At 40.7% G+C, this 21,855-nt stretch overlaps 1 protein-coding gene across 7 annotated transcripts in view; it reads left to right on the top strand.

The window, feature by feature from the left end:
* Window positions 1-19,022, top strand: part of LOC104319407 (LIF receptor subunit alpha) — a 55,026-nt gene extending 36,004 nt beyond the window's left edge. For all 7 annotated transcript variants that reach the window (XM_069777498.1, XM_069777497.1, XM_069777501.1 and 4 more), the window contains 10 exons: window positions 640-805; window positions 961-1,031; window positions 1,459-1,672; window positions 4,537-4,716; window positions 6,337-6,438; window positions 8,062-8,229; window positions 8,876-9,037; window positions 10,078-10,171; window positions 10,735-10,813; window positions 11,495-19,022. In XM_069777498.1, coding sequence (XP_069633599.1) covers window positions 640-805; window positions 961-1,031; window positions 1,459-1,672; window positions 4,537-4,716; window positions 6,337-6,438; window positions 8,062-8,229; window positions 8,876-9,037; window positions 10,078-10,171; window positions 10,735-10,813; window positions 11,495-12,133 — 1,875 coding nt within the window. In that variant the 3' untranslated portion in view covers window positions 12,134-19,022. The remainder of the gene's footprint in view (window positions 1-639; window positions 806-960; window positions 1,032-1,458; window positions 1,673-4,536; window positions 4,717-6,336; window positions 6,439-8,061; window positions 8,230-8,875; window positions 9,038-10,077; window positions 10,172-10,734; window positions 10,814-11,494) is intronic.
* The last annotated feature ends 2,833 nt before the right edge of the window (window positions 19,023-21,855 follow it).

The raw sequence follows: 21,855 nt of genomic DNA, 5'->3' as shown, positions 1-21,855 counted from the left end.
GCTAGTCCAGTCATAAGAGCTGTGAACAGAGATCACTGGGTACTATCTTTTGAAGGAAAAAATGACTGCCTAGGAAGAAGACTGCATGATAAACATTTTGCTCAGACAGACTGTCTTTAATGTGCTCCTGCACCTGTATCTTAGGAAAAAGGCCTCTGTCTGCCCAGTTTGATGTGCACATGCACAGTGGAAGTGCAGGTTCTGAATACCAGAGGTGAAATCCTGGCCTGCCTCATAAGAGCAGTTTTGCTGCATGTGGGAGAGAGGGGGACTGGACGGGATACAAGGGAAGCAACCCTGCTACTGTGTGCAGAGCTCATCCTGTTGAAGGGTTGTCAGTGTTATCTCTCCTTTTCATGCTTTACATCTCAAAGGTGCTAACTACTGTCATATTCCAATTCCTGTGCTGCATATGACTTTATTTTGGCAAACATCTGAAAAATTTTCCTTTGTTTAGGATGACTGCATAGGAAATACTTTTCTTTCTTATTAATTTCTTTCTAGGGCTTGACTGCAGCTTTTTTTCACACTGTTGATATTCTTGGGGAGAAATATCACCTTTTTAGGTGTTGACTTTCAGCATAATCTAGGAGAAAAAGATATATATGTATCATGTCAATTTCTGTAAATTTTTAACAGCACAATGTCTCCATGCCTGGTGGAAAATTCTCAACTTACACAGCTCAGCTGAATGCATTGCGCCCATATACCAAATACCACTTCAGGGTGCGCTGTTCGGCTGCTGACCACTTCTGGAGGTGGAGTGACTGGAGCATGGTAGCGGAGCACACAACACTGGAAGCCCGTAAGTTTATTTAATTATTTGATGATAAAATGTTGAACTTGTGAAGCCAAATATTTTAAAATTAGCCATCTAAAAAACTAACTTTTTAGTAGATGGTAAATTGTCTACTGTGCAACTTGGAAAAAAAAACCCAAACCTCTTTTTTTATTTCTTAGCTCCTACAAGAGGACCAGATATCTGGAGAGAGAGAAGTCCTTCTGGAAAAAGTCTAAAAATCTTCTGGAAGGTAGATAGGACACTTAAAGTTTTAAAATATTATTTAATGTAACTGAAGAAAAACTATTTCCTTACACATTTATAAATGAGTAAAGTTTATAGTCAATAAATCGGACTGCTTTTCTTAACTTTTTATAGAAGCATCCATTGAGACAAATATTTTTCCCCAAATGAGAATATTATTAAATGTTTATAATTTAAACATTGCATTGAGAAGCATTTCACATGAAGAATTGAATTTTTAATACATCCTAGCTGAAAATTAAAAATTTATGAACTTATGCATTAATCCTGAAAGTCACACTTGAGTAACTGTCTCTTCTGCCTTGTAGTCCTATACATTTATCAGACTAGATCAGGACATTAAATTTGTAATATCCTGTGTCTTCTTTTGTTTATTCCATTTTGGTTTTAATGCGCTCTTTGTCTGCTCATAGCCTTTATCCCTTTCTGAAGCCAATGGAAAAATAGTGTCTCATGAAGTGTCCTGCTATGTGCTAGAGACACCACTGGAATATAAAGAAGTCACCGAACCCTTCAACAGCACTGAGATAAAACTTGGAAAAAACGACTGTGTAATTAGCGTTGTAGCCAAAAACCACGCAGGTTCGTCTCCTCCTTCGAGGATAACGAGTGTAGAACTTCCAAGCGGTGAGTGCTCCCAGCAGAGAGCTAAATATCTTCAAAGCTTGGGGAGTACCTGGGCGAGTTTGTTTATTGAAAAATAAGATAGATACATGCTTTGTTTGTTTGTGTTTGGTTTCTGGTTTATTCCCTCCCCCAATCTACTGGGCGGGGGAAGAAGAAAATTGCTGCTTTGCTTTTAGGGTAGCATCTTGCCAATTAATTGTGCTCTCTGCATAAAAGGAAGGTGATAGTATGCAGTCTCTGCAGCTATTTGCCCTTTTCTGGAGACCTCCCAGGAACAAGAAGAATGAGGCTTCAATGCATTAGTGTCGATCTCTGATGTTTAGGGAGCTCAGTTTATTTCTGTGTGTTCTTGTTGAGAAGCTGAAAAGTGTTGCATGCTAAAGAGAATGAGAATAAAGTTTTGGGGTTGTTGTGTGGCTTTTTAAGGGGAGAATTGTTAGTTCAATGCCTGTGAGCTCTGCAGGAGAATATTAATTGGGCTGGTTGGGAAAGTGTTGGCATCCTTGTGCTAGGAGCCAGTGTTTGAAAAGGAGATAGGACTTTAGCTCCCCAATTAAAGCACTGCCACTCTTGCTGTGGGCTTTTGTAAAGGGAAATAGCTGAGCCAGATAATGATTTTCTGCCACTAACACTGAGCTTGTGGAAAAGATAATATTGCATGTGGCTATTGAGAGTCCATGCTTCCCTGCACACCAGGAAGAGTGTAATCTCCTAAGGCCCAAACCTTTAGCTCTGGATCTGGACGATGCTCTGCAGGGAGGACAGATTTACACAGTGAGGCCCCTCTCTGCTTGTTTGCCAGGAGCATGTATGGTGCTGCTTCTCCTTCCCCACCCAGAGAACAGGTACCACAGTTTTCCGTCTTGCAACTCAGGTTCTGGTAAGACAAGGCCATCTCTCATAGGAAGAAATGTGCTTTGACTGAGATTCACAGTGGGAGAAAAATGAGCTTGTTCTATGTAAAGGAAAACCATTGCTCTTAATGTTTCTTTTGCCTCTCCAGAACACTGATAACTAAAAGTATATTCTTAGTCTGCTCCTTGGAGAGAAAAGTAATTAATTGTATGGGACAGTTGAATGAATAAAAATGCTTTCATAGCTCTCCTTCAGCAGTGAAAGAACGAGACTCTGGGAGTCGAGGAGGTCTCTGTAATAGGTTTGTGGTGTGGGACAACTGATGGCAGCTGGAGTTTTGCATTCACGTATAGCTTTCTGTCAGATGTCTGAGGTTCCCTTTGGTGTTACCCAACTTGTACTTGTTGAAGACTTGCTCCAGAGTTGGTATAAGAATTGTCTGAGTCACTGACTGGAGTCATGAAAGATGACTCATTCACTGAACTGGATGACATTTCTGCCCAAACATCTTTTCTGGCTGCTTCCTGTGTACAGTCTGTAAGTGCTTTTAATGTCCGTAAGAGAGCAGTGGCTCTGAAGCTTGAGATCTGCTGAGGTTTTGTGAAAACTGAAAACACAAACAAAGGGTACTCTGCCTTAATTAATTTCTCACTGTCTCTGAAAAGTGCTCTGTAGAGAGTCAGGGCATATAATCTGGCTGTTACAGACTCCCTTACCATTGTAGTAGTGTAGTGCTAGTAGTTACTTCTGCTAGTCTAGGTTGCAGCTATAAATACACCAAAATGAGCAGTATTGCCCTGGGTGAATTTCTAGTCATCTGGCACAGGAAATAAAATCGAGTGTGGTGTATTTAAGCATTTTTTAGAGAGTATGTGCTCACTGTCAGTAAAAAGTCTCTCCTGTAAATAGAAGAATTAAAGCAGTCTAAATAGAAATATGCTCTCTTCCAGCATCATAGAAGTGTAGTTTCACTGGATGCATAGTAGTTTAGGGAAAGACTTCTGGAGTTGATTTGTTTTTTTTTAATCGTGTGTCTTTCTCACCATGAGCAAGCTAGAGAAGGATGGTATGCTTAGCTGTATGTTAAGATTATTTAGAAATAGGCAGTCCTTCAACATTCACAGCACATCTGTGAGAGTAAAGTTTTCACAGCACTGGTTCTTAAAAACTGCCCTTGCCCTTCAGCTTTCCATAGTTTATGGCTTTAATAACATGAAATAATAGACTCAATAGGGAGCATAAATGAGAACACTGAAAAAGGAAAAACTGAAACCCTGAGATTGTTTTTGCAGATCTGTTGTGGGGCCACCACTGTTGTTGTGGCCTTTGGAAAACATCCCTTAGCTCAGCGGGGTCCCATCTGATGGACAGCTGTGGAGGGAAGCTGCAGGAATCAGAAGTTGTTCCCAGATCTGATCACTTCAAGGGCAGTAAACCTTTGATAATCCAAACCAATAAAAATAGACTAAAAGCAAAGCTTTTATTTTTTAAAAATTTACCCTTGGTGGACTGGAGCCTCCATAAAGTTCACCAGGGACTTGACTTTTGCTGTCGATTGTCAGTGAAAAATGGTTGTCTGTGGTCGGGCGAGTGACAGCAAGACACTCTGAAAGAAACACAAAGCAAACTGTTTGATGAAATGACAGCAGGAATTTATAGCTGGAGGCTCCTGCCAAATTGGTGTCAAGTCAGATTTGAACCTGCCATCTACTGTAAATCCTTACCTTGAAAAAGTGCTTTTTAAGCCAGTCCTGAGATGCAGCACTTCTCGTCATCATACTTAAGGCTGGCTGAGGGATTTGCTGCAGGCTACGTCTGATTCCCAGCACTTCAGAAAGCATAGCTGCGTGCACCGCTTCAAATTTCACGGTACCAGGAGCGTACCTCTTGTTCTTAGAAATGACTACACTTTATAAAACCTTTGTGCTGTGACTGAAAGGCTTTCTTCCAGCTTGGACTACAGATAAGTGTCTGCTGTCTGATGGATTTTTATGTCGTCTTTGTTGCAGACAACGTCAAAACAGATCGGGCTGTGGCAATGGGGAATGGAATTTATATTTCTTGGAATTCTTACCCCAACATGACCTGTGGCTACATAGTAAAATGGTGTCATTCATCTGGGTCTGAACCCTGTAGTGTGGACTGGCAGAAATTTCCTTCAAATACAACAGATGCAGTGATAAAGTCTGGTAAGTCAGAAATAATTTTTTGTGAGTCTTTCTGGTTGAGAGCCTGAGCAGCAAGTGGAATGAGAGCAACACCAATACTCTTAAGTTGAAGATTGTTGCATTGCTGTGTGCTTGTGTATATAAATGAAACCCTTCTTGGTACTGTGTTTATTTTAATTTCTTATACAACCTTGCCAAATCCAAATATCAGTCTTTACTTGACTGTTAACATACTATGTTTATTAACTGTTTCAAAATTACCTCTTCTAGCTATACCCAGCAACTTCCTAACTCAGCCTAATGCATAATGGTTAATCTACGGTTTGGGGTTTTATTTGGATTCTAAACATAAACAACGCTGCTTAGGATGGGGGGGAGACTAATCCTTTGTTTTTACATGAGGCAGAGTTTTTTAAGTGTGACCTCCATGTGTTGGCTTGCTGTCAGCGATTGAAATTTCCTGGAACAGGGCACATTTCAGGTCTCTAGATGCTGGTGGGCAGATCAGGGAAATGAAACTCAGCTGTGGTTGGACAAGTAGGAGCAGAAGAAGAAAGAGAGGACCCAAGAAAGATGTAGGATTTTTCTCTGCTGTCTAAAATAGTACATATTTGCTTTTTAGAAGAGTTGAGTATATAAAGTCTCTGTTAGAGAAAACAACTTGGAGCTGTGTACATAGGACAGCTGGGGGGGAGTGGGACCTGGGAGGGGGGCAATATGTTTTCGTGCCTGTAATTACAACACTGTGTCCATGTTGTTTTCCTTTGCACTGGCTAGAGCTTGCTTTTTTCTAAGCAGACAATGCTATGTCTGTCCAACAATGCAGTGCTCTAGTTCTGAGCTCTTCCCTGGGATGCTTATTGCAGCACATAGTGGGAGTTACCAGGCCGCTAGGACAGGGCTCAAGCTAGCAGATCCACCTCAGTGCTTAGTCCTGCCAGGAGAATCTCTCGGGCTGGACCTCAACTCTTGCAAACCCCACTTGACTTCTGTAGAGTTTCACAGTGGCATCCTGTTTAGAAAAAATTTTGAAAGTAGTGTACACCCCCAACTTGAGAAAATCCCAGGAGATGGTAAATTATTTACACATTGTAGTATTAAACACCTATGCCTCCACCAAAGACATGTGAACTGGAAATATGCTGACTATCTGTGTTTTGCAGAGTCAGTTCAGGCCTGGAGTTCATGGCTAAAGTGCTTCACTATCACTTTTGAGAATTCTCTGAATTTGTTTTGTACTGTTGCTGTAATAAGCTTGGGTATTTCAAAATACATCTGTATTTCTGAGGAGGCAGGATCTACATGGCTACTGTGGGAGGAAAGGAAAGGGGTTGTTTCTGGTAACTTCAGTTAGTGTTTCCCCATGGAAAGAGCAATTTATGAAATTTGAGTAGCTTGTTTTGAATCCTATTTGTTTAGAATCAAAATTTCTCTGGGAGCTAGATTTGCTTACTGCTTCTAAGCTGCATCTGATGGAATACCTTTTATAGGAATTACAAGCAGAGATAGTGTTTATACCTAACAGCGTGGTCTAAGACTTTGTAATTTTTGAATACGTATTTATGTAAGTCTGTGTCCCATGAAAGCTAAAAGCATCACTCTTCATAAGTGAAGTATTCTTACAGCAATGTTCTCTTGCAGCTCTGTTTAGACCTGGCGTGAGATACAACTTTTCACTATATGGCTGCCAATCCAGTGGATATCAGTTACTGAAAAACATAACTGGGTATATGAAAGAGCTGCGTAAGTGCACTTTATCATTCAGGATCTTTACAAAGTGGACTTAGACTGTGTCTATTTTTAGCTCAGTTTTGGCAGAAGAGGATTGAAACCAGAATCCCCATACAGTACTACTGACTTCTGCTTGTTCTCTGTATATAATTGTGATACATTTCTCCAGCCAATTCCAGTTCCCAGCCTGGAATGACCCTGTGTTCCCCAGCTTGTGTGGTGGCACAGAGTGTCACAGAAGTTTTCTCTGGAGACAGTGGTCTTCAGAGCTGAAGGCACAGGCATAATTTGAACCACAGGCCTGCAGTCACTTCTGCAGGAGAGGAGGCAACTTACTTTGATTTATCAAGTCAAAGTAAATTTCTGAGCACATTTGGTACAGCTCAGCAAATATAAAAGGTGTCTACAACATTTCTGTTTAAAAGCACTTCTTAGACCAGAACGAGATCCTAGAGTATAAGCCGTTTTGAGAATTGCACTTGTACTCCCTCCTGTACCAACCCCATCTGGGTAACTGCGGTTTGATCCAAGGCTGAGTTTTCCTTGCCTGGAGATGCATTAGTGTCTGAATGCTTTCTGTTCGCAGGTATCTGAACTTGGCTTTACCCTTTAACATCACAACTGTACTGTATTGTAACTGCAGCATGCATTTCACTTTGAAGTTTAATGTGTTTTCTGCTAAAATAGTTTGCTTGGAAAACTGAGCTGCTGACATAATCTGACCCCTTGGAAATGCCATTGTTTATTTCATTGCTAAGGTTGAAGGTGAGATTAAGGCAATTTTACCAGAAACTCAACTTTCAGCCATTTGTATCTCTGCAAAAATCCTTAACAGTTTCCCAGAAGGTTCTTCCATATGTGTTCTCAACAGATTGGAAGCTTTCAAGATGAAAGGATAAAGACTTTGGGGGACTAAAAATGCATCAAACATGCAGAAGAAACTTATTAGGAACTGAGAAATGTATTAATTTTGCACAAGAGCATAGGTTCATTCTAAAACTTTAGATTTTCCTTTGGACAGATAACCATCAAGACAAAAATAGATGCATTGTTAAACATGAGTTCAGCACTGGTAGATCAATGCCAAATGTCAGACTAAGTCCTGATGCACATGACCTTACACAGTATCTGCTCTAACACTTTCAGTGCGGTGCAGGTATTGGAATAAGGAATTGTGATGCCTGTTAAGAGTAGTTCTTTTAAACTGAGATAGATTTCCATGATAGGAATGTAGAATTTGTTTAATTTGAATACAAGCCATGAAGTCACAGGGTTAAAGCCTTTAAAAGCTAAGTAATTTGTGTGGTCTGGATGTTTATGCAATCTTTTGGGATTTGTAGCAGGAAGAAGGGTATTTACATGTATGGATCTGTAAGAAGGTTGCCCAAGGAGAGATTCTTCTTTCAGCCTCTGTTAGTAGATAATACAGCAGTAATTAATAACAATGAAACTGACATGCTTGTATTTTTGTAGTATCACCTGCTAAGTCTTTTCACATGTTCTTGACAAGGAGGGAAAAGTATTCAGGAACAAGTTGAAAATGCTAGCCCTGAAATGAAACTGATGAAACACATGGATTCAGCATTTAATAAGGTGGTTACTTACTAGCTTTTCCCTTCATAATTCTCCCTACAGCTCCAAAACGTGCACCAAATTTTACTGTAGAAGAAACTTCTTCAGATTCTATATTGGTAAAATGGGAAGACATTCCTATTGAAGATTGTCAGGGGTTTTTAGAGGGATATCGGCTTTCCTTTGCAAAAGGTGAAAAAGATGCTTTAAAGCCTAGGCTTTCGGAATCAGGTAAATGAAATCTATAGATCACAACTTTCTTGCTCAAGCTTTTTTTTTTTTTTTTAATAATTTAGTTTCACTTTAAAAAAAGATGCTTTAATCATAATTCAGTTGCATTACTTACTGGCATAATTGGCCCCTGATATGTGACAAAAGCATTTGAAATAATCAGCTCCTTGTGTGGTTAGCATAGTAGTTTTTTAATATAAGGCAAAAGTCAGAGAAAACCCTGGCTCACAAAGGCCATAAAGCTATACAGTGACTAAGTGGCAATGTGGCACACTGCCCTGCATACAGATATCCTGGGTGGACGAGACATGGGCGAGGTTACATGGCTATATTTAATTGAGTTTATTCTTCCAGTACCCATCTTGTAAGGGCATCTCTGTACAGAACTGAAGCCTGAGTCACATGAACATAAGAAAAGCAGGAGTGTAAGAAACTGAAGCCAGCCTGCAGCAACAACACACTCCTGTGCTGTTTGGTGCTGTGTAAGCAAGCAGCATTGCTAGGATTCTTTATTTCAGTTTTCCTTACACAGACTGTTCTTCAGGTTTCATATGCTGACTTCGAGAAAGTCTTGCTAAAGCTGGGGTTGTCTTTGTGAATCCTTTCTTACAAAGTTACGCTTTTCTTATTGCTTCCAAACAAACAGGGAATCCAGAACTTAAAGTTAAGAATATCACTGACTTAACAAAGAAGTCTTTGAAAATACTTGATCTTCAAGGCAAAACAAGTTACCAGCTGGACCTACAAGCCTACACTGCTGGTGGGTTGAGCCCTCCAAACAGCCTCTATGTGGTGACAAAGGAGGACTGTAAGTTGAATATCCCTGTTCATTAATAGTCTTCAGCACAGGGCCTGTGCAATGTATATAAAGCTGAGCTTATTTTGGTTTTTTTCTGGTCCCCTTAGGTAGTTTGGGCCTACAGTCTAATTTTTAATTTATTTACTTGATTATTTTTAAATACAAAAGATTGGTACTGTTCAGGGTGAGGAAAAGATCCTTTCCTATTACAGCTACCTTGTAGTTCATGGTACTGTATACAAGAAAAATAACTTCTAAGCTACTACTAAGTATGGTTGAGTCTGAACTTAGTATTCTCAAGCAGCTAGCTGTTTTTGTCACATTCCCCATGATGAATATCTGCTAATACATGGTGGGAAGAAAGACACTGTGGAAATATTTACCAGTTTCAGAATTATAAACAGATGCCTCTCTGCTTTGAATTCAGTTTTATCGATCCCCTGACAGAAACAAACCCAGAAAGACAGTTAGAAAAAAAAAAAAATTACTTTAGGGAATGAGGGGAAAAAAGAAAGTATTTCATGAAAGACTAAACACTGGGGTACAACTAAAATACATGAAAAATCAAACTTGAGGCACTTAACATCAGTAGAGGAAGGCAGTGGGAATGTATTGGAGCTAAACCCTGGAGATTAGAAGCATTGTAAGGCAGTGCAGTTTGTGCAATGAGTTGTTGGCCTATAAGAGCCATTAACGGAGATTTGGCTAGCTCAAGTAACATGAAAGTGCAATTCCAGTGCTTACTGAGAACAGAATTACAGTGGCAATCCGTCTTGTGTTGCACATGAAGCCTTTCGCAATTGAGCAATCAGAGAGAAGTATCTGCTGATTCCTGTAGTTATCACTGAATCAGCTCTGTTTATGGACTTTTGCCCTTCCAGCAGAGGGAAAGTGTATGGTATAGGTCACTGTTTGCAGACCACTGTTAGATTGAGTTTAATGAAACGGTCACTAATCTGTGGGAATGTTAGAAAAAGCATAAAACTCGCTGGTAACTTTGGATATACATTTACTGTCTTTTCTTTTTTTTTTTTTTTTTTGTCCCTCAGCTGTAGGATTAATCATTGCAATTCTCATCCCCGTGGCAGTGGTTGTGCTGCTTGGAGTGGTGGCCAGTGTCTTCTGCTACCGAAAGAGGGAATGGTAAATACCTGCATTCAGTACTGGTCTTTTCCTGGATGTGTTTGCCTCAGTGCTAGAGTTTTCCACAATTTCAGTTCCTCTTTGTTTTCTCCAAGTACCCAAAGATGTCAGTGGGCTTTGTTTAAAGGTGGGTGGCAAAAACACATTGTAGAAGGTGAGGGAGAAATTGAGTTGGAGAGAGGTCAGAGTGAGGAATGCAAAAAGGTTTTGCAGGAGCCTGTCTCCCAGTGAGCACTGTTTATAAATAGTTCCCAAATGGAAATAAGCTGGCAACAAACTATAATTTGTGAGCCATCCACAAACATTCAGGTAGACATCCTATCTTCAACTTTTCGTAAACGTGGCATATCGAGTTCCCCAGTTTAAAAAAAGAAAACCAAAAAAAAAAACCACATTTGCTGTTTTTTCCATTAAATACTCAGTGAAAGTGTAACACACTAAATATTTGTGCCAGATGTCTTCAGCATTCTGAATTAAAGGGAAATGTCCTGACTCCTTTTGTGTATTCGCAATCTGTTTCAGGGCTTGGTAACTTTAAAAAGTTTGTTCTTCCCTCTTTAAAGGATTAAAGAAACATTTTATCCAGAGATCCCGAATCCTGAGAACAGTAAGGCACTGCAGTTTCAGAAGAACATCTGTGAGGTAACCCTATTTTAAATCTGGTATTTTAAACTTCTGAAAGGTATCACGAGTAAAGAATACTTTTGCGAGCTTAGAGTCTTCCAGTTGTAGAAATAACACTGTGGCAGGGAGGAACAGGGCAAGTTACTGAGTAACTTTTGTCACCTGTTCTCAAGAGCTTTCTTGTTGTTACTGTAGTTACTTGCAGTGTTTGAACTTGGAAAGGATTGCTGCATTTGTGTCCTCCCACACTAATGAGAAGTGTCAGTACATGATAACGATGTGGGAGTAACAAACCCATCTTTGTCGTAGTGTTAGGAGTAGAAAGTGTGGAGAAGCGTACATGCCATATCCCCAGCCTTCTGGTAGACATAGTAGCTGGAACTGAGTGTAACATTTAAACAACGTTCTGGAATGGGTTATACAAAGCCAAGATTTGGGGAAAGAGTGTTCAAATACTTACTGCAAGATCCGGAGTGTCTTTAAGTTGGCTAAAATACTTTTAACATTAACAGGAATAAGTGATGAGCCAGAAAATGAGAACTAAACCACTTTTTTTTTTTTTTTAAATACTGTACTAATGGCAGTGGGATGAGTGCAAGCCACAAGCCAACATACTGGTTTAATTTGGGCAAGTTGTTGCTTTCAGGATTTCCAGGTCTTTTGGCTTAGTCTCTCCCCTTCTACTTTTTGTCACTTCAGGGGAATAAGACACTTAAAACACTGGAAATGAACCCATGCACCCCCAATAGTGTTGAAGTGGTGGAAACACGGTCTGCAGCTCCCAAGATTGAAGACACTGAGATGATGTCCCCAGCAGCAGACACCACTGTGCCTGAAGATGGCTCTGACTCAGAAACGGAGAACCATGTGGTTGTGTCCTACTGCCCACCTATCATTGAAGAGGAGATCTCAAATCCCCCTATGGATGAACCTGTGGGGTCATCTCAGGTGGTTTACATTGACATCCAGTCAATGTACCAGCCTCAAATTAAACCAGAGGAGGAGCCAGAAATAGACCTAGTGACTACAGCAGGCTATAAGCCACAAATGCAGCTGCCTATCAGTGCTCTGAAAATAGAGAGTCGCTCACCTGCAGAGGAAGAATTGGATAAAACTGCAGGTTACAGACCTCAGGCAAACACAAACACCTGGAACATGGACACTCCAGACTCTCCTGGATCAGTTGAAAGCAACAATGAAAATGCATCTTTTGGAAGCCCGTGCTCCATTAATTCCCGACAGTTTCTGCTTCCCTCAAAAGATGATGAAGACTCTCCCAAACCCAGTAACATAGGGTGGTCCTTTACACACTTTTTTCAGAACAAACCAAATGATTAACAGTGAGCCCTCGTTGCACCTGAACCTGTCTTCTAAATAAGCTCTTATTCCTGATGTTGTAAAGAAAGGAAGAAGAAAAGTGCAAAAGGCATGAATTATTCTTGGAGACAGTCAGCAGAGGTTCTAGTGAGCTGAATGTTACCATGTTTAAGTTAGTGGAAGTGTTAATGTTCCATTTTAATAGAGGCCGAGCGGCCAAAGTTATAGCAATTTAGTTATTACTCTAGTAAGATATATTGAATATAAAGGGTATTAAGTATAGAGCTCCTGATAATCATAGTCAAAGAACTCTGCCTATCTTCACATAGTGCTCCAAGATTAATATTGTCTCATGCAACTTATAACTTGGAAAGATTGCTTTGCTTTGTTGTAGTTGTTCTCAGCTGTGCGTACTCAAATGATCCAGCCCCGACAGGTTTCCTTGCTGAAGGTTTCATTTATCACAAACCTCAGCCTAACACATGGAAACAATGTGGTTGGAAACTCTTGAGATCTTTTACCTAGTTATAAACTAAGAACAAATGAGAGTGCTATTTTTTTTTGTCCTCTCCCATACGGAAGGGTATTGTCACTGTTTAACACTTCTGAAGCAATGGCCATTTGAATCTATTGCTTTTTAACTAGACACTAGTTTCTGTACCTACTGTACAATGTTTATTCAATGTTTGACTCAGGGGTACAAACTTGGGGAAAAAAAGTGTAACACTGATTTAAACCTCAGCAAGAACTGCATAAAGTTTAATTTTTATTTTTTTTTTAAACTTAGAATGCGCTATATTTTTTCTATCCTTTGGTTAAGGAGTTAATCTTTCCTAATGTATTGCACTAATGCATTTTGTATTTCATAGCTTCAGCTCCAGATCTCTTGCTTCAAAGTGGTACAATAATCCTCGCCCCCAGTGTTCAGCAGTCTTTGCACTATACAGTAATGTAAGCCATGGGGAAATCTTGTCTACTAACACTAGCTGTCCAAGCAGTGTGGCATGCAAAATCAGAGGTAGTAGTACTAGCTCCTTGAGAACAAATTGCTCTTTGGATGATCTTTATTGTATTAGCTTTGCCACCTGCTGCCTGGCTCTTCTCGAGTGTCTAAACAACAGGACCTTCTCTACAAATCGTACCTGAGAGTACAAGGTGGGATTTCTCCAGTGGCAGGGAGAAACCCAAGGAGGTTTTAGTGCTGCTAATTCTACCTCTCCTTTACCAGACATGTGATGCAAAGAAAGCTTAAATAATGTATTTGTGTGCTTAAAGGAGTGTTCAGAACAATCATCTTTGAAAATGCTTGTTTTCATATATGGATCTCTAGGCAGCTGTAATTGTAACATTTCACTGTGTAAACTTCATATTGTGGCACACGTGAGTTTCACTAGCTTACAGGAGAAAGTGCTTTCTAACTTACTTGTTCCTTACTGTAAAACACAGTGGTGAGAGGTCAAACACTAAAGAGCTTGATCAAAAAGGGTCTCCATAGAGTCCTAACCTAATCTTTTTTAGATTTCAATCTCCTTATCTACTTTGGGGTTTTTTGAATAAATAAGATAGGGGAGTGGTTTTCTAAACAAGATCTCAAAACAGATAAGGAGGGTGAATTGGCTAAGCTGCTAGTTGTAAAGGTGTGAGAGCAGACCAGGAGGATGGCTAGCTTGGCAGACATTTGTTCTCCAAACCACATGATCAGGCCATCAGAATAAAACCAAGCATTAGGTTAAACCTAACTGCAGCAAAGGATGCTGCAGTTTCAGATGTTGGTGTGTCTCTGCCATCACCATAGAATGAAAATACAGAAGGATTTCAAAACTGACAAAACAGCAAAACACTAACCAGCATTCAGTCATCATCATCAGTAACAATTGCCTGTGTGTGCCTCCTGGAAGAGTGAACTGTGAAGGCAGTAAAAATAAATCTGTCTGCAGATCTGATAGAGTGCAAGGTGTGTCTGAAAGAACAGAAAGTGCAGATAGGATTCTGCTTTTGAGTTTGAGTCTTGGAATTAGCGGAGCTGCAAGTGAAAAGACAGACAGGCAGTGCGAAGAGCTGGTGTCCATCTGTCACCAGGCATCACCACAAGAGAAAGTTTCATGCCTAATCTATTACTGCCTATTATTCAGAACACTAACCTAATACATAAAAGGAAGCAGGTTTGCCCTTTGTGCTTGCTAGCTGGGAGGTGGCTAAAACCTAACAACCTTTTCTCACAACATGTCTTTTAGAGCAGATTTCTTTTCACTAGTGCAGATTTGTCTTAATGTGTTTATCTCCTAAGATGAATTTTAGATTATGCTGCCATATGCTTTTAATTGAAAGCAGAAGATGCCATGGACAGAGTGTATGGGTAGTGGTTTGGGGTTTTTATGGAGCAGTTTCTCAATGCAGAGGAGCAATCAGTATTGTATAGTGATCCAAACAAAAAAACCCCTCTGTAGTGGAACAGCTGATTATGAAGAATAACCGTGCTTTCATACAGCTGTGTGTTGCAAGAAATAAAACCAAACTAAAGTTTGAGAGTACTAGCAATTTTTGATTTGGCAGACTGGAAGCTAGGGCAGCTGCTGAGAACACATAGAGCTTGCAAGGAGCAGCCTAACACCCTTTGCAGTGCTCCCACAATGAACCACTTAAACATATGCATCACATACTCAGGTTTTCCTTTGTGCTGCTCTTCCTATTCAGTAAAGGCAACAGCATTTTAAATTGCTTCATTTCGTAGTGATTAGGCAGGGGAAAGGTCCACAAACACAGGATCTGCCTCGATGTTATCAAAGCACTCTCATCTAATTATCCATCACTTTTTTTAAGAAAAAAACACCATGACTGTATATTTTATTTGACTGGTGTTTTGATGTAGGGCAGAAGAGTCCTGTTAATAGCAATGGCTTACTGTACACATCATCTTGTATCAGTATCAGAGGAGTGGGGCGAATGGGGGAGAGACACAGGCTTGTGCAGTATATGTAGCATCATTTACTGTTGCTTAATGGTTATGAACCAGTAAGCAGTTTCCATTCCAGCACTTGAGAGCTCAGCTGCTTCGCCTCTGTGGTTTCCTTTGAGCCTATTCAGTGCTGCCAGTGAGGACTCCTTTCCAATGCCTATTTTAAATCTTCAGCAGTGAATCCAAATACCAGATGGGTAGTGAGAGGTTGCGTGCTAATTTAGTGATCGTGTGAAGACATCCCTAGGTGCATGGAGCAGTAAGAATGAGTGACAAGGACTGTCAGGGAATGGACATGCTTTCTGAGCCCAAGTGCCATGTTAAGCTAGTGAAGTGTCTTTAGGAATGTCTTCGTACCGAATTCACTTTCAAAGCATGGTGCTCTTTAGCCTCTAAATGCATTGGTAACAATTGTAAGACTAAACTTTGGGCTTCAGACTCCTTGTACTAGTGCCTTAGGGCTTCCTGGTGAGCCTCTTCAGTCAAATTGTTTCTGAAAAATGTCTTAGGAAGCAAAGTACTGCATTTTCTAACCATCATTTTCTGAAAGATCTTACTCCTTTATTGAATATCTATTTTGGGGCTTTTTTGCTTTTTTTTTTTTTTTTTTTTAATAAGACTAGTTCAGCATTTAAAAAACAAAACAAAACAACAACTTCCAGAAGGGATATGACCAGAAGGGATTGTGTCTGTAACACTGTTACTCCTAACTTAGTGCTTCAATCTTCCAGTTGGATCAGTGTTCAGAGGTGTAGGGTGTTAATGCCAAGCAATTGCTTTCTGAAGCAAATCATCGGTGCTGCTGCTTTTTATTTTTGAGCCATGCCTGTCATATGTGACAATTTGGGGTTTGTAATAGGTTTTTGTGCTGTTCGCTGTATGCATGCAACCTCAGTCACATTTGATGTAACATCGTGCACTCTCCTATCTGACACATTCATTATTTTTATTGTTCTGACATGTGGGGGGATCTGGGATCTTGGTTTTGTTAAATTTTGGGATGGTAGCTCTGCATGTGATATACCTCACAGAACTACTAGTTAATATATCAACAAAATAGTAAGCTAATATTACGGGCGGGCAGTGAATTACCTCCCCTGCTATGCAGTGGCTGCATAGGCAGACTTAGAACCCAATGACTGACATTTGCTGTGGTAGCTGTCTTTATTATCTGTAGTTGCTGCTTTCATGGGTAAACCATTTCCAAAGGGAACCAGTAGCCATGTTGTCTGTCACAACACAATTGGCAAATGTGCCATGTTTCTTCATTTTTGGTTTATGTGGGGGACCAGAGCTTTTCCTCTGCTGGGAACATGGCAGCAGCAAGCTCCTGCTGACCTTGAGTTTTAGGCTGCTCTGAAGAGGCATGTTCAAGCTGCCTTTTTTTTTTTTTTTTTTTTTTTTTTTTGATACATTCAGCTGGGTAAAGCTTAGGGCTGTGGCGTTTCCTGTGATCTTGTCCTCCAGGACATTCAGCTGAACATGAACAGTAGCAAAAATGAAGGCAGTTGAATGCATTGGAGGTAGAAGGTGTTCAGACATCACTCTGAAAAGGCAATGAGAAATCATGTGCTCTATTTTTAGACAAATACTGCTTTGTAAATTGAATATTTGTATACCTACAAGTAGATAGGAATATAGTAAAATAATTTGAAATATATAGGAAAAATGTAATGTTTAAAGGATCAGATTGCTAACAAGGCTCCATGTACCATAAATCTATCAAGAGCTTCCCATGTAAATAGCATCTTCTGTTCTGCCACAGACTTTGATGAAGACTTCAGTGCAAATGGCATTAATATTTTTAACACTAAGAAAAGTCCTAACCCTTTATGCACATATGTGCTTGCATCATTATGTACCTAGGTGCATATTACAGAGGAAGTTGGTTTGCAATTCCCAAAGTGATTTTTTTGGAGCCCTGTATTTAAATATACGCATTTTGAGATGCAGTTTCATCTTAGAGGAAATAGCTGCCGTCTTCACTCCTCTGACACACTACATGAGTTCATGCTGCTGTGCATTAAGCAGTGCCCTGTGTGGCTGATGCTCAGAGATGCTGTCGACAGTTCGCAAGATTTGTTGTTGGCTTTTTCTTTGCCTTTTCCTTAGCAAGCCTGGAAACACAGTCCCAGACCCCAAATGCCAGACACAGATTCAGAAATATTGGAATGTTTAAAAACTAATTTCCTCATGCTTAGGCCCGTCTTAAATTTTTAAATATTTCTTAGAAGCTGGAAAACAGTTTCTTCCATAATGATTTTATTTCCTCTCCTCCCCCATTTATATAACTCTGGATTTTCCCCAGTGTTTCTAAGATAGCCAGTGTTTGTTTCCTTTTTGCATGTTATGCAAACAAACCTCAGATGATATTGGCAGGGGTTTCTGTAACTTTACAACTTGTCCCAGGGTGCATGACAATACTTTTTCCCCACAAAAACGTCTATTAATTCCTTCTGCTCTCACAACAAAAAAGTCCCCAGAGAACTTCTGTTGTTTTGGATGGCAGGGGCTCAGCATCGCCATGCAGGTGAGCTGGTCTAATGGCAGGGTGCCGCATAAGAGGATGTGGTTAATCCCTCTCCAGTCTCACCCTCTCCCTGTGCCAGCGCAGCCCCGGTGACTTTGTGGTGCAGCAGAGCAGATGACATCCTTATTTTTTGATGTGATACCCAACAGAATCTCTAGGTAGGTTTTTTGACAGTCCCAAATCTGCACTTCAGCTGTTGTTACATGAAAGCAAGCTCCAGTGGAAGTGTACGCACAACTTCCACAAGAAGGTTCAATACCATTGCAACTCATTTGGTCTCATGGTCTCACGTTGTGCAAAGTATAGGAAGTAAAACTTACCCAGGGACAAAGCAAAAAATGAAATGTTCACATTTTCATTCTTTGGGCTGAAGAAAATTCAAAAAAGAAATAGCTCAAGCAGGGCAAAGTAAAATAGAATCTGGCAAGGTCTCACACTTTTTAGTAGTAATACAATAAAAAAAAGAATCCTTGAATATAACTTTGTCAGTGTTTCCTTAATGTGACTCAAGAGTGGCTTAGGATGAACAGCATTTTATGCTTCATAGCATGTCAGAAAAGTTTGTAATAGTAAAAAAAAGGGGATAGTAAAAAAATAAGATAACTGAATCGACTCGTGTGTGAAATCCTACTCGAAGGTAACAGTAATTTGGACTTTGATCTTGTGGCACACAAAACAGCGGAGCTGGTGGAGTCATACAGGTCACCTGAAAAAAAAAAATGTTGTACTATAATGCTGTAACTTTTAAAATATATACTGTGAACAGGTTCAATGTTTTTTTTAGCTCTTTTTATACCATATTTTTTACAGCGTAAATAATTTGTTTAGAGATGTTTTTATGTTGTTTTTACAAAGATTTTAATGGACTTCTGTTTAATACTAGTGAAAATATTGTTTGCAATTTGAAAGTCATCTATAGAAATTAATTCTGAGAATAAATCAATAAATCAAGCTGACAAAATAGTCTTCCTAACACACTAAATCTAATCAGTCATTTAACATATTTCTGTTGCTGAATGATACTGAAGTTTTCCAGCTTCCAAATCTGCTACTGAAAAAATACTTCTTTCACAATTTAAGCAAAATCATCACAAGGCACTTTAATGAAGTTGTAGCATACCAAGTAAAATACTGATTCAACAAATTGTATCAACATGAAAATTTATTAGCTAAGCAGTTAAATAAATGCATGCTTGAAAAAGGAAGTGTGGGATGATATTGGGGATATAATATTCCAGTGTGGGAGGTGACATTTAAGACTAACCTAACACTAAGATACCAACTTTGCATATGTTTTAAACTTAGTTTGCTTGGCTGCTGTAACTCCTGTTGTATTGCTTGGGTGTCTAAAAATACGCATGTATTTAACAATTTTACCATAGTATTGCCATGGAATTTAATAAATATATTTTCTTACACTCTTACATGTTTTCATATTCCTTGCTTGCATGTTTATTTTTAAGGAAGAGTTAAATTCTGCTCATGCTCCAGTACAAACAGAGTTATTTTAATTTTGTGCCAGAGTAAATAACGACATGATCTGGCAAGCACAGCCTTGGCTTCTTGATCAGCATAGCGGGCCGTAACACAGATATTCTCCGAGCAGCTTCTCCTAAGCACAGCATGCTATAGTGCGTACATACATGGTCCACTGAAGCTCTCCTGTGCCTGCCATGAGAGGTGATGATAGGAAGAAGGCCAGCTGACTCACCTGTGTCCTCCTTGGCTTATGGCTGTAACACAGCTGGGGTTTTGAGGTGTGATTTCCCTGCATGCTTGGGCTGAGGGCTTGCAGCGATGAGCAGCCAGAGGCTCTCCATGGAGGGCAGGTCTGTGTGGCAGACATCCCTATTTCAGGATGAAGGATATAGCGGCAGGAAGGAGGGGCCCAGGCTGTGCACTGTGGGGTCGATATGGGTTACATAGGACACTTTCTCAGTGTGTTTTAGTGGAATGGAGATGATCCGTTTCTATGGTGGCTGTAACACGGGCCTTCTGTTTGAGGCCATTTACGCCACAGTACTCACTTGTCCTGGGAATTTTGTGGCTCATCTAACCATGGCGTCTGAACTAGGGAGTGACACGTGGGCTTAGCAGTGTGCGGACAGACAGGTGCCACATCACAGCATGTCATGTGAAGCCATCATTGCATGGTGGCACTGTGCTCTCTCCATGTCTTTGGATGCAGTCTCGAAAGTCGGAGTCAATTCCTTGTCTTGCAGTAGCAGACTGGTGCAGCTTATTGGTATGACAGCAACTAGGCAGGCTGCGTGAGCTCCACTGAGCGCTGGGGAGGTGCGGGGCCAAGGGTACTAAGTCCTTTAAGCAGAATTGAAGAGTACTGCTCTGAAAAGACTGAAACACATAGAGCTGTGGGAAAGAGGAAAGGCTTCGATTATCCCAAAAGTGAAATCCCTCAGCTGCAGTCTCAAGCCCTGCAACTGCTCTGGCCAGTGCAGGAACACCAGGGATGAGTTCAAGACAGGTCTCACTCCATCATCTGGGCCTCAGGTCTAAAAGAAGTAAAAGGATGATAGTTTTGCAAAATCTTCTGAAGATATTGCAAATTGTTCAGGTATAGCTTGCTCAAACCTTGGCAAAACTAGGCTAATCCTGTTGGGTTTGGTATTTAACATAGCTTAGGAACAGCTAGGGCTCCCCATCCTTTGGCACGGAGGTACTCATGCGACGGCAGCACCAGAGGAACAGGGAAGCAGCAGGTTTCTTTGCAGGGATGAAGCTGTGTCATGCCCACAGTGGGTGCAGACCAGTTAGCCCAGGCTGTGCTCTGCCACTGCAGAGCGAATGTGTGAGAGAGAACGGCTGCGAGCTCCGGCCCTGCGAGAAGTGAGATGGGTCTGACCCCTCGATGGACACTGCCATCCCTGCCCTGGTGCAGGACACTCAGCTGCAACTAGTGGCCCTGCCGTGTGCCTTGCCCACACACAGGGTGTGCCTGCGGGGTGCACGGGTGTGCAGCCCCACGCTGGTGCTGAATTATCCCGGGGCAAATCGGGGGGGATTCTAGTCATGAAGCCACCGCAGAAATCGGTTGCTGATGATATCCTGCCATGTCGTATTTAGAATGCACAAGCACTATAGGTGAAACACCCCAAGCAGGTTGCAAGCTTGAGCTTTTAATTTTGGGTGCATTTATGAGGTACCTGGGAACTACAGACACAGGCGCTTCTACAACATAATTAAAATCACAGAGTCTGAGTTTCACATAGCGTTGCAGCCATTCGAAGAAAATAAGTTATGCTACAAAATCCCAGCAACTGAGATTGAAGGTTGGGTAATGACAGAGCACGTGGACTGCCCTGTTTTTCCACCATTGGGACAAGGGTGGGGAGAGGGACTTGAACCATCGTGTTTCCTGGCTCTGTTGCAGCACACATCCTTACCTTCTACTTACTTACACTTGACTCTGCCTGTACTGTCAACACTGGCTGCTCTTAACATGGCACTAGCTGTAGCATTAATGTCCAGCATTTCCCTGCATTTGCAACGGCAAAAAGTTACTCTCAACACATGAATAAAGGTTACAGAGTCCCTGTGTATGAGACATTTGTTAGTTCTTTAAAAAAATCTCTGTTTTTGCAAGAACAATCTGTTCAAATGAAAACTGCCTAAACATGATGATAAATTGGTAACTCCATTTTTGAATTCTGCTCTGCTGACACCAACATTAAAAGCCGTAGTGAGGAAAGAAATGGAAGCAAGAGAAATTGTAAAGAAAAATATTAAATATTGCCCCTCTGGTGTCTTTAAAAGACAGGAAAATTGAGGAAATTTATAGAATCATAGAATGATTTGGGTTGGAAGGAACCTTAAAGATCATCTAGTTCCAACCCTCCTGCCAGGGGTACCACACAGTGTCCACAAAAAAAGCGACTACATACACTGCAGCTATTGCCACTAGAAACTATTTAAGGGTCTGTAAAACAAAGAGAAAAAGGCTGGAAAGCCACTGGTTCGTGAGCCTGAGTATGGAGTGTCCATACTCAGCAGCCCCATTTCTTCCACACTGTCCCCACACGTCATGGTAACGTACAGTGCTGGAAAATACAAGCTGTGGGGACGAGTGTTGAAAGAACCGGCACCGTTGTTTTCCTAGAAAGGAAGACTGAGCGAAGCTTAAAAAAGAAATAGCGGGAGGGGGAGGGGAAGGGAACAATGTCATCTTTGTCCTGTACACAATAAACAAGGAAAAACGCTCTGACAGTGAATGGATATTCGAGAGAAATAAGGGCAGTC

The sequence above is a fragment of the Haliaeetus albicilla genome, chromosome Z (assembly GCF_947461875.1).
Source record: "Haliaeetus albicilla chromosome Z, bHalAlb1.1, whole genome shotgun sequence".
NCBI classification, from domain to species: Eukaryota; Metazoa; Chordata; class Aves; order Accipitriformes; family Accipitridae; genus Haliaeetus; species Haliaeetus albicilla.
The sequence above is the reverse complement of the archived record's forward strand: the minus strand, read 5'-3'. Positions and strand labels throughout refer to the sequence as shown.